The sequence below is a fragment of the Echeneis naucrates genome, chromosome 2, assembly GCF_900963305.1.
Source record: "Echeneis naucrates chromosome 2, fEcheNa1.1, whole genome shotgun sequence".
In the NCBI taxonomy this organism is placed as follows: Eukaryota; Metazoa; Chordata; class Actinopteri; order Carangiformes; family Echeneidae; genus Echeneis; species Echeneis naucrates.
The window spans coordinates 11,971,977-11,985,767 of record NC_042512.1 but is presented as its reverse complement, the minus strand read 5'-3'; the positions used below and the strand labels follow the sequence as shown (position 1 = coordinate 11,985,767).

Sequence of the window (13,791 nt, the reverse complement as noted above, 5' to 3'; positions counted from 1 at the left end):
TCTTCTCCACTCCTCTCAGACCACAAGCCACTTTGTGCATCTGTGCGTGTGTGCACGCAGCTTTGCTTCTTCCATTTGTGGCTGTTTGCATTCTCTTTGTGCACTTGTATTTGTGTAGCAGCCTTCTTGCTTTTATCTGTGTAACACTGTGCGCATGATGTTCAGGTTTCCACTGTGTACTCAGCCGAACTCTACTGCTATTGTTAATATGGAACCAAATACTGTGGCTTTTGTTTTGTTTTGGGTTTTTTTTTTTTGTGTCATGGTGAGTTCATTATTTGGGTTGTGCATAATCTCTTCAGCAAATGCCGACTGTTTTATGCCACTGTTGTTCTCTTTCATGATTTTGTTTCTTTAGTTAGTGTTTTTTAATGAAATATAGAAAGAGTCAGGACCTTCGAATAACAGCTATCCATTTTCTAGACTCCCATTTATTTCAGGAATGCAGGGGCTCTGGGGCCCGTCCCAGCTGACACTGGGTGACAGTGGGCGAGGGCAGGTTCAGGTCTGCAGTCACTGACTTAAACATACATGTATGTATCACCCTGCCACCTCCTGAAAACAGAGCAGCCGCAGCAAAACAGCATCAGACGCTGTGATCAGGCAACACTTTTTTTTTCCTTTTTTTTTAACGGGTTAAAAGCCAAAACGGTTGAGTCCTCCTCTGCTCTGATCTCCAAACTCTCATGGGTTTCCCTCCTGCTGCCTAATCAGGAAGTGGTTTACGCCTGGGACACCAGGTGAATGTAATTAACCTGCTGCCAGGCTGGAAACCTGCCGGGCTCAGACTCCGGTACCGCTGAGGTTTTGCATGCAAAGTGTTTTTTTGATTACGAGGGATCCTAAGTGGGTTAATTGACCCGCAAGGTTCAAATTCCCGATAAGAGCTGGATAAATTCGTACCAAGAAGTGCCTCGCTGCTTCTCCTCCTTGCCGTGCCACACAAAACATTCCAAATACACATCATGAATTATTTGGAAACATGGTGGTACTTTAATTAAACATGGTTATCCTCTTCCAAAGTCTTTTGTTGATGTTTTGGTGCAACTGAAAGAGGAAGGATATCATTTTTCTAATTATTTGCATCCAAAATGATGTTTTTCCACCAGTTTCTTAACAAGGATGCTTGAACTTTTGCATGCCATCTTTTATTTGTCCCCCCAGTTTGTCTTTAACGTCATACTGGTCACAACGGAAGGAAATTTACTCGAGAACCAATATTTAAATAATTAGGGTAAAAGAAAGAAAACACTAAATTCAGTGTTCAGCGTCTTCTCTATGAATAATAATTTAGATTTCAGCGTGCTCCTCAGCTGAAGGGGTTTCAAACTCAGGACTGTGAGAGAGCTTCCAATCTTCTGAAGGCCTATAGACATCCATTTCTAAAAATGTGAAATTACAAACAGCTAAAGCACAAAGACAGTAAGCCATGAGTGGGAGTGTAGCGCTGCTGGCAGACTAAAGCCAAGCACCTGCAAAACATATTAGTCATCTCCCTGATGATACATATGGATATTTTCATCTATAGAAAGGGATTTCATTAGATTTGCAGAGCTCGGCCATGCTCACATGAAAGAGTGAGCTATTTACACCGAGAATAAATGAACCAGAAACTGTTCTGTTTTTACCCGACAGCAATGGAAAGCTAACATGACAAAGAGTTAGGCAAACTGTGTGATGAATCCAGGCCATAAACAACAAGGCAGCTTTGAGACATTTATATATTGCAGAGGATGATTTCTCTGAAATGTACGACCGCATATTTAGATTTGAATTCGCACAATTCGCCTTTTCTTTGAGATGTCCTGTCTTGTATTTGGCCCAAAGCGTCTCTGCGCACATAATTAGTCATAAAACTGCTGTTTTTCATCATCTTTACATGCACCGGTAACCTGAATTTATCGAAAAGTTCAACAACAACAACAACAACAAAAAAAACCCAAAAAAACTATGAAAATGTGTTACACCACAAACCAAGTTCAAAATCCAGTAGAGTCTGTGGAGGATAAACCGAGCTCTCTGCTTTGACCTAGAAAAAAGTAGGTCAAGGTGTTCTAACACATCGAGTGTGCAGACGCTGGTTGGACTTGACTGAGCATCTGAAGAAGGATGTCATTAACTGTCATTAAAATCAGGGCCTTGTTTTGACAGTGGGGTTTAATTGTGTGGTGCTCTTTGTGAGGGCCGAGGACCTCCAATATCCAGCTCAACCACTACTGTGTCTCTTGTCAACGTGGGATGGAGATTGGGTCGGAGCTAATTTGGCACTGGGCTTTTAATTGAACCTGTTTCACCCAAGGGCACTCGGGTAAAGTCAGGTTCTCTCTTATCATCGAAAAGGACTGAATCATTTCTCCTTAACACGTAATAATAATAAAAAAAGGAATTCCCACAGCCCCCTTGCAATTATGCCAACTGACGTGTCACTTGACACCTTGCTGCACCCCTCCTTCTTCAGATGAGAGTGGGGCTGGTTCAATTTTGTTGAATTTCATTTTAAAGTGAAATTAAAAAAAAAATAATAATGTTTTTGCTGCCCCTGAAGGTTCAGAAAACTAAATAGCAATCATGATGAAATGCTGTGGTGTAAGTGGGCTACTGATAAACACACAATATCATTCTTATAAGTCAAGTTCATCATAAATATTGTAATCAGCTACTTCCTGTTTGCTCGAGATTTGTAATTTAATTATGCCCATTAGATTAGCAGCACTGTTTAGCCTTCTATGGCTCTAGTTAACATGAAGTTATTTACCATTTACATTTCCTGTCGAGGAATCTCTCCTTCATCCTGATTAGGAACAAATATCGGATAGGAAACATTTGTTAGAAAGGAATAAACATTAGACAGGAACACATTCGCATATTGTTGTTGCGTTGTGTTCACTGCTGCATTCCGATTGGATGACACTGAACTACGTCATAGCGCTTGACAATAAAGTTGTTTCACTCATTGCTGATAAGCGTTGAAGTCCACAGTGACGGTTGTTCAGCTAACAGGTGGATTTCCCCACGCACTTGTTTTTGAGAAACATTTATTGACATAGCTTTCTCTTTTCTTCTTTATTTTTCCTTCCATTTTTTTTTAACGACTCGTTTCTTTATAAGAGGCTGAAACGTGACTTACTTTTACTTACTTTGAATCGACTGATAGCCAAAAGTGCTAGCCAAACACTGTTATCGCGGACCGAACCATTTCACGTAAACAGGAGGGGGGTTTATAGACGCCCTTTCTTCAACCAGAAGAAACAGATTTGGTGGAGGAGTGAGGAATGGATCTGGACCTCTCTTCGCTTTCTCCAGCAGGTAGGAAATGGGACCATACTTATATGACTATAAACTCGTGAGCAAAATGTTTAGTAAGCTACTAAATCAAATGAGAAGTTGGGACATTTCCCCATTGACTCCAATACAATCTTCAACTAGGTGGGGAATCTAAGAAAGTTATGAAGGATAGGAAATCAGTAGAAATATATCATGTATGTGACTGCATCTAAATTGTTGTTGAAACCACTGACAGTCGTAATTGTCTGTTTTAAACCCAAATAGGATTTGTTCTTAATGCTGCTTTTTTGCCCAGGTCGGTCTTGAAAAAATCAAATCAAATCAGATTTATTTGTATAGCGCCAAATCATAACAAAGGCACTTTACATATAGAGCAGGTCTAGACCAAACTCTTTATAATAGTAATCTCTTTTTACCTGGTTGAATATTGTTGATAATAATAATGATTATAGTCAGAAAAAAATGTTTCTCCCTGAAATCCATTCAGGTGTCTGCAACGTTCACAACCTGCCACTGCTTAAAACTATACCCAAAAAAAAAAAAAAAAAAAAATTGTTTTGTTTGGAATCATCTACTTAACTTCAATACACATGGACTGTGAACTATATTATTGTTTTGCTCCTTACATTAAATCAAAAAGTTTTCTCCATATATCCCCAGCATTGTCTTTTCAAATCTTACAGAAGAACTCTCTGCAGCCCATTCTTCACTCATACTTACAAGAGTCTGACACACTTTGAGCCCCAGCGGGGCTGATTCTCAGAGCCTCCACTCTTCCTCTAGGCAACAGACTCATGGGACTTTGTGATAATCCATATCACTCTTTCAGATGAAGGTCTATCATCTCATCGCCAACATACTGATCCTCCAGCTATGAAATAAACCGGAGGATCTTTTTATATTAAATATTCAGTGAGTGCTTAAGACCCACATGTCATAACACTCAATCAGCACCTTCCTTGACAAAAACAGTGTTGTAGTTTGTATGAATAAGAGCATGTTTACGCCTCACCTCCAGGAACCTGAGCTCTGGATCCATCATGTTCACGTCTATCCAGTCAAAATGCTGAACCCTGAACCATCAAATTTAGAGCGCTCCTTACTCCGAATCCAGCTGTTGCACAACCTTAATGGATGGCTGTGTTGTCCAAAAAATAAATGTATTTGTTCTTCAAAGCAATGAAAGACAAAATCAACTAAAAGCAAAGTCACAAATAGACTGTCGTCCGTCTCTTGCCAACAGCGTCTGTCTGACTTCTCTTTTCAGAGTAAATAGACATCTGGCACACACACCCACACACACACAAGCCCCCTGTTCTGATTTCAGGCTACTACATAAAAAATGGTGCCATTCATAAGTGAAATCAGTCAACCCAGTTTCACTTGGCATCATTAGACTGATAATCTAATTCTGTGTCAGGGGGAATTTTTCCAGTAGTGACACTGTGGCCTGACAAGCTAAATTGATTAGTGTGTTTAAAAGTGAGGCCAGCGTGGGTTTGAAAGAAGCCTCAAGGAAACAGGAAAAAAATATTGATTTGACAAAGTCTTTTCTTAACTTTTGTCTGCACAGACAAACAAAGCTATAATCACTTCTCTAGTTTTTAATAGGCAACACTAGACCTTACCATTCAGTCAAGCTGACATTTTGCCACTTAGATTCAATTGTATTTTAACAATTTAAATGTCTTGGCTTTCATTATGCCAACAAGACAAGCTGTAATCAGTCACATTTGTCATTTTATCGTGAGATGAAATGGCTAATGTTGTTTATTCCAGTGTGACTCTTTTTGGCATGACTCAACAAAGTAAACATTATGATCTGGTAATCTAACAATGTTGCAAAACAAGAACAGTCAAAAAGATGGGGAAACAAACCCATTTGTAAACCCATTATGTATTTGTGGGTGAATGTGGCAAGTGTTGTAAAGAACTTGAAGTGCTCAATATGACCGGAAACGCTCCAGAAGTGAAGTCCATTTACAGATTGTGAACAAGTGGGCAATTCAGACAGATTATCGAGAACCCTCTGTTTAGAGGTAAATACTGCTCTAAGACCTGAAATCAGACTTTGATTATACAAGGGCATGGGCAGTAGCCAATTCCAGCTGTCCTTTGGTGAGTCCATCAAAGCACTGACTTGTAAAAACAACGATTCATCTTTACAATTAACTGTGGAAGGAAGCCAGAAGGATAGTCGAGAAAGATCCCAGGCAAAGGTTCAACACAGCAATATGTGCAGTATTGTGCGGTTAAAAAAATCAGTGGAGCAGTTGGTATGCATTTCCTGGCTCATTATAATCTACAACACAGCCCCTCTGTTAGCAGAATCTGCCATTTCCTGTTGATAATTCAAATTTGTGGCATTTCACTGTAGTGGCTGGACAATATCAGGACATGATGTTCAGGGGTTGATGATTTATGAAAACAAAACATGCCTAAAAACAAAGTAAACCCAGAAAGACAAGGGGTGAAACTGCATGGGCTTTGAATTAGCCAGTAAGAAGATTACAAGCTGCAAATTTTATGACACCCATAAATCAAGGCATCAGCTAGAACTTGACAGACGGCGAGGAAAAACCTTGTGGGGTTTCAGTCTGGAGGGAGGGATTCAAACGTGCACGTCAACTCTGCCGCGCAGCAGGAGTTTAAAGTCAGCCTGCTTAGACAGATTATAGGACTAACAGTAGGTGCTTCTGTGCTGGAGGAGAGGCAGAGTTTGATGCTGTCTGACGCTGACTGTCACTGACTGAAACTGTCTGGATTTAAGCCCAGGAGCAAAGATAACTGAGTAATTAATTTGCCTTGATGCTATAACTACTGTTCTTTCACCTGTTTAACGTTCAGTACAATCGAGAAGGTATTGCCTTTGTACACATGAAGAGCTGCTGCCCCTTTGGAGGAGATGAAGGCAGTAGAAACCACCTGGCTTCTGATTGGACTCTGCTTTGTCACTGTCCAAAACATAGTGGGAACTTTGAGCGCCGAGTTCTACTGGGAGTGAATTCATATGCGCCAATCTTCGTACCTTTGTATGAGCTAATTGAGATTTAAATGAAGCTGATTGATGTTTCATAGACAGAATAGTTTACCTTAAAGTCCTTGGAGCCATCTGACTAGAAAGAAAACCTTCCAGTATTGCTGTGTGGTGGAAAAATATAGGTGTGACGTAGCTCTTTTATTAAGAAGCCTGTAAAAATTATACACTTTTCATGCCCCTTTTTTTGTGTCTGCACTCATGACCAAGGGCAGGGAGAGGCAGACGCCTGGTGACTGCTCTTGTCCAAGGGCGAGGTGGGGCAAGGCAAACCAGGGTAGTGCTTCCGTACAAGAAACGAGACAACGGATGACTCGTCCTCTGACTGACCTCACAGACTCTAAAATGCTGATTGGGGCTCAACCTCCACTCAGAATCTTGACTGTGTGTGTGAATCCATTTGCATTGGCTAACTATTTTAGTATTTTAACCTTTTTTTCAACAGACACCTGTAAAGAACATCTATATTTGGAGCTGTGTGCGTCGACTTCCTCTGAAACTCGTGGAGGCTTCCTGCATAACTTGCCCCCAAATTACTTAATTCAAGTAAGTCAATTAATTTAAGTAAAAATGTTTCTCAAGACTGTATTGTAAAGGTCTGTGTAAACTTTTTTATTTGCACTGAAAAGGAAAAGGAATTGATTTATGTTTCATGATGATGCCAGATAACACCTCAGGGCAGTACCACACCTTAAGGTCCCCACAACCATCAAGAAATTGTAAATCATGGGCATAACCCCCTCAAATTAAAAAAAAAAAATTGGATTAAAATGGTGTTGAACTTGCATTTCCCTGGATTCACCCCCTCTCCGGCAGGTAATATCTGATTTGGACCTGGCGATTTGTTGATTGCTTGACTGCACCAGCTCTTTTTTTCATTGGAGAGAAATACAGTTGTTTCTCTGTGTGCAGGGAGGTGTAGCCTGTGGGCTGCTGCCTTCACCACAGCGCTGACCTTGGGTTAGGCCATTTTATTTCACAGAAAACCTGATGTTATTCCTCTGTGCCACATGAGCCACAGTGTGACTCACTGATCCCAAAATAAAACACTTCAAAGTAAATACAAGTGTTTGCAACAATGAGAAGAGCTTTTCATATTAAAATCAAAAAGAAGGTTTCAAAATAAAAGCTTTAGTTAAGGTGTTAGTTTAAGTTTATCCCTGGCAAAATTTAATTTGAATAATATTCATTTAATTTAGATAAAATGACAATGAAATGAAGATGATAGGAACATTGGAATTTTGGAAGCAATGCCTCCACTTCCTTGCTTCTTTATGATTTGTGTAAGTCTGCCCTCTTGTGACAAGAAGTAGTTCTACAATCTTTACCGATGCCCATCTAATATTTACAGTCTGTTTGGTGTCCAGTCTCTGAAGGCCCAAAAAGCTGCAGTTTATTGGGTGCTACTTTCCAACCACCGATCCATTATCTATGCATCCAATGGTGTACAAACTGGGCTATTACAAGACTTCACTTTTGCACCTAATTTCAAGTCACCAATTAACCTAAACATGCAGGTCTTCAGGCTGTGGAGGAAGCTGGAGAAGCTGTGGGGAAATCACGCAGATACAGGATAGATAACAACATTGCTAGGTTCTTTGTTTTTGGCATTTGAATGACTTTAATACATGTTTGGGAATATTCAGCATGAAGGCACAATGCCAATCATATGATAAGGGACTTAATGCTTAGTAGAAATGGTGCTAATGGTAGCAGTTACTGTGAATCAAGACTTGGTCTCTTTTTATAATATGGTACCTATTTAAAATGTAATTTCTACTGGCTGAATGCAGTGTCGCAGCCGTTGTCATACAATAATACTTGATTCAGTGAGAGTACTTTGAACAATAAAAAAAAGCCAGAGTTCATTTAAAGTAATTTGTAGCTTTGTGCTCATTTCCGACACACCAGCTCAGTCGGAATTGACAATATTCTTGTGTTAGGTATTGGGAAACTTGGCAGTTCAGCTCCCCATCACTCTCTCTCTCTCTCTCTCTCTCTCTCGCTCTCTCTCTCACACACTCACACTAAAAGCCTGGCTTTCAGAAGACAGTGTAGGCTGAGTAAACAGCTCAGCTCTGCATTTAGGATTTCTAAAAAACAAATCTTGTTTGTGGGAATCTGTTCAGGCAGCAGTATCTCAAAGTGTTGCTATTTGCCCACATAGTGCACAGAAAAGTTGAGTAAGTTCATTATAATATTGCTTCAGTGTGGCAGCTTTAGTGAATGAATCAGTCGGATATGTTAAAATTAGCTGCTGATTGTTGTTCAAAGGTCAACATGCTAATGACAGGTTGATGAGAATCTCCAGCTCAGTAAGTACAGTGATAATTAGGACAGGATTTGTCACCTTCCTCCACCTCTCACATGCTAATGAGCAAGTCCATCTCCACGGTAACAGATGGCAGTGACGACATTGGGCTAATTTTAATATTCAGTGATTCTGAGTGTGATTGGGAATGGCACAGGCTGGTTAAAACTATGTTATGGTGGCAAACTGTTAAGTTTCACAGATTTCAGTGCTTGGCAGCTGGTTGAAATCTTTTAAATGAAAGGTTCAGCGTTTTGGAGGAACAGCCAGCCTGGATCTGTCCAGCTCTCAGGATCCAGCAAACAGACATGAAAATGCTATCAATTTCTTTTAAAAGAATCTAACCTCTGATGTTTTAATCCATCAGAAATATCATTTGCATTGCAGATACACAACCTACAATCAAATTGTTGCATTGTCAATTTGTACATGGGAGAACAGAATGTAAAAATGCTGTGAAATTATTGCAGCAAAAAGAATAAGGACAGACATGAAGGTTGAACACATCAAATCTGCGTGACGGTCACCTTTTCAGGTTTGACTGGTGCTTTTACATGATTTAGCAGCATCCTCTTACTCTAAAATGGTTCTTTAAAACCTGACCGGACTACCAGCTGCTTTCTCTCAATGACAGTTCCGAATCTCATGGCAATTGTAGATCAAAAGAAAATGTTTCTCGTGTTCTAAAAGATGACAAAAGTCACAGTTATTGGGGACTACTGGTTTATACAGATAAATTTGGATGTCTGTAGCACAATATTATTTGGCTCAGCAATTTACAAAATCCATCTAAATGCACGAAACATAATTAAAGCTGTTCCTGCCTTTACCTCAGCAGGTGGCAGGTCTACGGCTCATGCTTTAATTTTCCCCTGCCAGATTTGTGAATCCCAACAACACACAAACAAACAAATCTACCTGCTGTGTCTTTGAGATCAAGGACAGTTTGGATGTTCACCATAATGTCTGAGGTGAAATAGGAAACAGCCTCCTCAATGTCAGCTGATCACTCAGCTCTGAAGATGAAAAGCCAGAGTGTCTCGTAATTTTAAAGTCATGCTCGGCGCTCCAACAGCTGACTCACTGCAAACTCTAAAGCATGAACATCCTCCCACTAGCCTGACCTTGTGCAAATGGGGCTTGACTAATATATATATATATACATACATATGCCTGGATTAACATGTTACTTAGCAACAGGCAGCAACTGACTATCAGTGGATGGTAATGATGATGAAACAATTAAGTAATAAAGAAAATTTAGCTAGTTTACATTTATTCTGTAAATATGCAGTGAATTATTATTATTATTATTATTGACAACAATAATAATAATTTACTTAACTTTACATCACACAGCTAACAGTTAATCTGGCTAACAAATAGACTACAGTTATGCTCTCACATATCATAAAAAGTCCTCAAGTATTTTAGATTGACCTTTGCCCTTTGGAAAGTAGTTCAAATATTATCAATACACTACTGAGTGACTGGAGGAGGGACTTTGATGGACAGTGATCATTTTAGATAATCAGATCTCGACAGTGAGAAACATTAAATTCATATCTTTAAAGTCCCTAGTTAAATCTGAGACAGATTTCAGCTTTGGCAGTGCCTATGTTTAGATTTCACGCCTCCGGTGCTCTTTTGATTTGAGGCTGCTTAGGGAGCAAGGTGACTGACATGCTGTAAAATCGTCTGGCAGTTGTTTTGTTACAGATTATGATTCGAGGGTGACCACAGAAGCTCTGTTTAGGCCTCCGTCTCGCAGGTGGTGAAATTTCCTTGCTCCTTTTCTTCCTGGCAGGTTTTGTGTAGGCGGACAGCCCAGCACATCTTGCATGGAAGCCTTTATATCCATTTTAAATGTGGTTCACGCCGTTTTCTTTCTTTTACTGATTCTTTATTTAATCGACAAGCTCACAAAGCAGCAGTGCTCAGAGAACGAGTAACTTTACTGTCTTTTTTTTTTTTTTTTTGAAGCATCTCTCAGTCTACTAATGAATGAAGTTTTCTCATGTGTCACTGGTTTGGTTGACAGTTCTTTTAATACCTCAGGGTGTGGTCGTGTTGGTACCTGGACTTTAAGGCAAAATGTGCTGCTGCATTTGAGCTAATATCAGATAATTCAGACCGTCTATTTTATTATCCTTGCCCACTTTTGCTACAGTTATGCCCTGTGTTAGTGTACACCATTAGCCGATGGGTGGTTCAATAGCAGTTGCACTGCAGATGAAGATTGATCGGTCGGTCTAAGCGGTAAATCATTGACAAGGTTGGAAAGTTCGGGGTTTTGTTGTCCGCTTATATCATATTTAATTTCCTCTGAAAGCACTGCGCTGATGCCTCACAGCAGTTGTAATTTGTCACAAGAAACGAGTTTGTCTGTATCCACAAATTTATCATAACAAATTTGCAAACAATGGAAATCTATATCTCTCCATCTGCAGCTTATTCATGTCAAAGCTCAAGCAACAACAGCAAATTAATGTAGCAGCTAAAACCAGGTGGCACACAAGGCTGCATTACTGAGTTATAATTTATGACACAGTTAAAACCATCAAGGCTAAATAATGCAAATGAAAGCATCTATGGGCATTTTATACCCTTTGTTGTGTCTTATTGGTTATTTCTACTGGTTGTAAAGCGATGTGTGGACTGAATAGCTTCTGGGTAAAGGAACAAGTCAAGTTTGAGAAACAACGCCAGCAACATTTTCGTATATCTGAGGAACTTCTCTCTCAGCTGTGGCTGTTATCGAGGTCACCTCCTGCCAGATTACTGCCTTCCTGCTCCTGTGGGGCTACAGCAGCGCAGGATTGTACGGGATTATGCTTTGGCTGTTCATCTCGCTGTCTGAGGGATCTGCTGCTCGCAGCTCAGAACTGCTTTGCATAAACTATGAGCAGTAATGAAGTTCTTTAATGTTGCAGCAGGAGATGAAGACATCTGACATTGAGTATTCAGAATAAATATTCCTAATTGAAGAATGAAGCATGTTACTGAAAGTTACGGTTTAACGCGGAGAGCAACCCAATCCTGCAAGGTTGGATGCTGGGCAGTGACTGCTTTGTTGTGACATCACAAAGTCCCAGAAATCCTGAAAGGCGGTTTCAAGGCTCAGTTTCTGAATACAGGCTGTCCGCAGTTCTCTCAAAATCATGTCAATACCAGATCCAAAATGTTCAAATTGTATTTCTTTCACTAAAATTAGAAAAATCCACGAAGTCAAACATGTTGCATGAATAACAGACATGAGCAGACTGACATCTGACTATACTGACACCCAGAGGCTTCTCTCAGAATTGAAAGAAATGTCAAAAAGATACGAATCAGACACATTTACAGTTTGTATTGTGGTGCTCTGAGCCAGCACAGTTCTAATCACGATCCAAATCCGCCTCCCAACGATCTGATTTCAACTTGTCATCATCAGTTGCCATGCTCTCCTTTGATAGATTGCAAACATGAAAAAAAAAAAAAAAACCTATTCTAACAGAGAACTCTCAAAACTCATTAGTATTCATATTTATGCAGAAAGGTACAGTGAAAAATGCTCAGATCATCTACTCAATATGGGTGATTAACGGTGGAGTTTCTACTACACTGTTTCACAACGCACAATGTGTCACCAACGCCAGCATAGCAACGTAATGTCCCCATGTGTCATTTCCCATAGTTACAGAAGAGAAAATCTGGCATTAAATACCTCAGATCCCCAAAGATTGTTTCAAGTTTTTAGAGAGAAAAAAAAACAAACAAACGAACAAACCATTAAATCAGAAATTTTTTTTTCCCTGAATGACAGCCAGTCATGCTGAAAAAAAACTTTAAATGTATACAATTAATTACACAAGATGTGAGCTGGTCCTTTTAGTGAAGATAACAAGAAGAAGAAAACAATGAAGGTTATTTTTTTCGAATTAATGTCATCTGATTTTATGATAAACCCTCAAACAGATAAACATAACAGCATTTTCGTTTTAAAAACCAAATATCCACCTTGAGGAAGTAGATTTGTGGAGCAGTTACTGCCGACACGACCAGCTCATAGCTATCACAACGATCAGCCTGGATCGCCAATCATACTTAGCGCTTAAGTGTCTGATCAAAACTTTGGCAGACGTTAAGTAATAATATGCTGGGTTTACGTTCTCAATGGAGACAATAGGGATGAGAATCCAACCCCATCGTGAAGAAACCAGTCCTACCTTGGTGTCCTTGGCTGGTTGGCACTCAATCTGATGAGACACAGATGCAGTTTGATTCATCTTTGCTGCTCACTTCTACCGAATGCTCCTTTACCTGAAATACAGGCTATCAAAATAAACACCCGCGCGCCCCCCCCCAACCCCCGACCTGGCAGTCTCCCAGCTGCTCAGTTCTGAAGTTTCCTGCAAGCAGAAACTGATTCCATCAAAAAGTGAAGGCAGGAAATGATCTTCCTCGTCGTTGCTGAAGCTTCACCTGAGGCGATATGTTTAAATACACAGTGTGTTTTCCCTCCTTTGTGTTTTTCTCTGGCGGAAAACACTCTGAATGCCACATTTAAACGCAGTCCCTCCCTCTCTTCCTTCTCTCCTTCCCTCTGTAGCGAGTACTCGCTGCTTCATATGCAGCTGACAGACAGTTCATAAACCACAATATTTGCCAGTGCCTCCCACATACGAAGACGCTTCTTGATCAGAATGCAAATTTGCTTGAGGCGAAGATATTGCAGGCGTTTTGGTTTTTCGAGCTCTGACATTTAAAGCAATCCTTTTGACACTTGTTTTTAGAGCATCTCACAACAGCGTTCTCGTGTTTGCATGAACAGTCTTTGGAGAACAGGCAACTGTTTTGAGAAATCAGTAGGAAGACGAGCTACTTTTCTCTCTCTCTCTCTCTCTCTCTCTCTCTCTCTCTCTCTCTCTCTCTCTCTCTCTCTCTCTCTCTCTCTCTCTCTCTCTCTCTCTCTCTCTCAATTCACACAGTAAAGCCGTGGAGAAACATCATGCGTTTCTCTGAGAATGTTTTCCTTTTTTGTTGTTCAGGAGTTTTATTTGTATCATTCATATCCAGCTTCCATCATTTTTCTGAGTTCATCTTTTATTTGTACAAATTCAGCAGCTCTTAATAGATGCGCAGGAGAAAAGTACTTAAGTATTATCGCGTATGA

General features: G+C 40.0%; 1 protein-coding gene across 1 annotated transcript in view; it reads right to left on the bottom strand.

The window, feature by feature from the left end:
- Positions 1–12,963, bottom strand: part of LOC115051597 (inactive dipeptidyl peptidase 10-like) — a 51,705-nt gene extending 38,742 nt beyond the window's left edge. The window contains exon 1 of the mRNA XM_029515054.1: positions 12,845–12,963. Within this exon, the coding sequence (XP_029370914.1) occupies positions 12,845–12,904 (60 nt within the window). The 5' untranslated portion in view covers positions 12,905–12,963. The remainder of the gene's footprint in view (positions 1–12,844) is intronic.
- Positions 12,964–13,791: the final 828 nt, after the last annotated feature.